The 2,789-nt window shown below is 45.9% G+C and overlaps 1 protein-coding gene across 1 annotated transcript in view; it reads right to left on the reverse strand.

Annotated features, from left to right (window-relative positions):
• Positions 1-258: 258 nt before the first annotated feature.
• Positions 259-2,789, reverse strand: part of LOC138337608 (uncharacterized) — a gene marked incomplete at its 3' end in the record, with an annotated part of 4,143 nt that continues 1,612 nt past the window's right edge. Inside the window, exon 1 of the mRNA XM_069287598.1 lies at positions 259-2,789. This exon is cut by the window's right edge and continues 1,612 nt beyond it. Within this exon, the coding sequence (XP_069143699.1) occupies positions 259-2,148 (1,890 nt within the window).

Below are 2,789 nucleotides of genomic sequence, written 5' to 3' on the forward strand. Positions count from 1 at the left end.
GACAAATCGGCGGTAGTAGCTAGCTAACCCAACAAAGCTCCTTATTTCTGACACATTAGTAGGTCTTACCCAATTCTTCACTGTCTCGATTTTAGAAGGGTCCACCATCACTCCATCCTTAGAAACTACGTTCCCCAAGAAGGACACTGCATCTAGCCAAAACTCACACTTAGAGAACTTGGCATAAAGCTTTTTCTCCCTCAACATTTCCAATACCATTCTCAAATTCTCCTCATGTTCCTCCCTACTTTTAGAGTATATCAGTATGTCATCAATAAATACGATCACAAAGAGATCCAAATATGGCTTAAAAATCCCGTTTATCAAGCTCATGAAAGCAGCAGGGGCATTTGTAAGACCAAAAGACATCACTACAAACTCGTAATGCCCATACCTGGTTCTAAAAGCAGTCTTTGGCACATCCGTTGCCCGTATTTTCAATTGATGATAACCAGATCTCAAGTCAATCTTGGAGAAGACACAAGCACCTTGTAACTGATCGAACAAGTCATCAATGCGAGGAAGAGGATACTTGTTCTTTATGGTTACCTTGTTCAACTGCCGGTAGTCTATGCACATCCGAAAACTCCCATCCTTCTTCTTCACAAACAAAACCGGAGCACCCCAAGGAGATGCACTTGGTCTAATGAAGCCTTTGCTCAACAACTCTTGAAGTTGGGCTTTTAACTCTCTTAACTCCGCGGGTGCCATTCTATAAGGGGGTATAGAAATGGGACGAGTACCCGGTTCAAGATCAATACAGAAGTCAATATCCCTATCTGGTGGCATACCAGGAAGATCTGCAGGGAACATATCTAGAAACTCACGGACCACCGAAACCGACTCAATCGAAGGTACTTGGGTAGTGTCATCCTTGAGATGTGCCAAGAAAGCTAAACACCCTTTACTAACCATTTTCTTAGCACGAAGAAAGGAGATGATACGCACCGAATTGGAAGTGTAGTCACCCTCCCACACTAACGGATCTGTCCCAGGCTTGGCTAACGTCACCGTTTTAGCATTACAATCCAAGATCACAAATTGCGGAGAAAGCCAAGTCATACCCAGAATTACATCAAAATCATCCATTTCTAAGATAACCAAATCTACATAAGTGTTGCTCCCCACAAAGTTCACCAAACAAGACCTATATACCTTTTCAACTACCACAGACTCACCCACCGGAGTAGAAACACGAATAGGCATATCAAGTAATTCACAATGTAAATTTAGACCATTAGCAAATGAGGAAGATACATAAGAAAATGTGGATCCAGGATCAAACAATACAGAAGCCATGCAATCACAAACCAGAAGATTACCTGTGATGACAGCATCAGATGCCTCCGCTTCAGACCGCCCAGGGAAAGCGTAACAATGGGCCCTATCGTTTGTCTGTCCATTGCCCCTACCATGTTCAGATGTAGTGGCTCCAGTTTGCCCATCACCTCGACCATTTTGGTGACCACCATTACCTCGACCACCACGTCCTCCAGAATAATGGCCTCTACCATGACCACCTCTACCTCTAGCCATTGGGGGTCTAAAACTCTGTTTTGGACAATTTCTCCTAATATGTCCAGTCTCCCCACATCCATAACACTCTCTAGAGTCAAGCATAGGTCTCTCAGAGAAGTGTTGACCGGTCTGAGGTAGACCCCCAACTACAGTCTGTAGTGAAGACAGAATGGGTCGAACTGAGTAACCTCCGGAACCTTGTCCTCTAGAGTAAGAACCATTAAACTCACCTCCTTTACGAAACCTCTTTGATGTCGATGCCATGGTGAATTCATCTGGCTTCACTCCTTCCACCTCTACCACGAAATCTACCACTTCTTGGAAGAATTTTGCCGTAGCCGCTACCTGTAAAGCTGAAATCCGCAAATCTGACCTCAACCCGTTCACAAAACAACGAATCCGCTCTTGCGGACTGAAACAAAGTTTAGTGGCATATCTGGATAGTGCACGAAACTTAGCCTCATATGCATTGACCGACATCCTGCCTTGCTCTAGGCTCAAGAACTCATCCCTTTTCCTATCCCTCAAAGTCTGGGGGATATACTTCTCCATAAACAAGCTAGAGAATGAGGCCCAAGTCATAGGTGGTGCCTCCGTTGGTTGACACTCAACATGTGACTGCCACCACATTTTGGCGTTCCCTTAAAACTGATAACTCACGAACTCAACACCAAACTGTTCTACTATACCCATCTTGTGTAGTAGCTCGTGACAGTCAACCAGAAAATCGTAAGCATCCTCAGATTCAGCACCCTTGAAGACTGGAGGTTTCAATTTCAAGAACTTACTGAAAAGTTCATGTTGATCATTTGTCATTATAGGCCCAGTAGTCAGACGTGAAAACGTGCCTATGTCCAATGAGGCATCCATACGAGGAGCCATAGTGGCTGCATGTTGTACCTCTGAAACCGGAGGTGTTGGTGAAGAAAACACTGGAGGGGCCTGACCCTGATCAGACAACCCACTAAGATAGGCGAGAACCTGATTGATCATCTCTGGGGTAGGTTGGGGTGGCAATCCCTCATTCTGCACTTGTGCATTTTCCCATCCTCCCCTTCTCTTATTACTTCTTCAGCCGGTGGAGGAGTCACCGCCCTAGTATCAGATGGGCTAGGTGCTCGTCCTCTTCCTCTAGAGGACGTCCTCCCACGACCTCTACCACGGCCTCTTGCCGCTGCTCTTCCTCGAGCTACAGCCCCAGTGGCTGGCTCAGATGCACCCTGTCCCACTGGTGCTGGTGTTGGTGTTGGCGTAGTCGTTGCTCTAGTTCT

Source organism: Solanum lycopersicum, chromosome 7 (genome assembly GCF_036512215.1).
Source record: "Solanum lycopersicum chromosome 7, SLM_r2.1".
In the NCBI taxonomy this organism is placed as follows: domain Eukaryota; kingdom Viridiplantae; phylum Streptophyta; class Magnoliopsida; order Solanales; family Solanaceae; genus Solanum; species Solanum lycopersicum.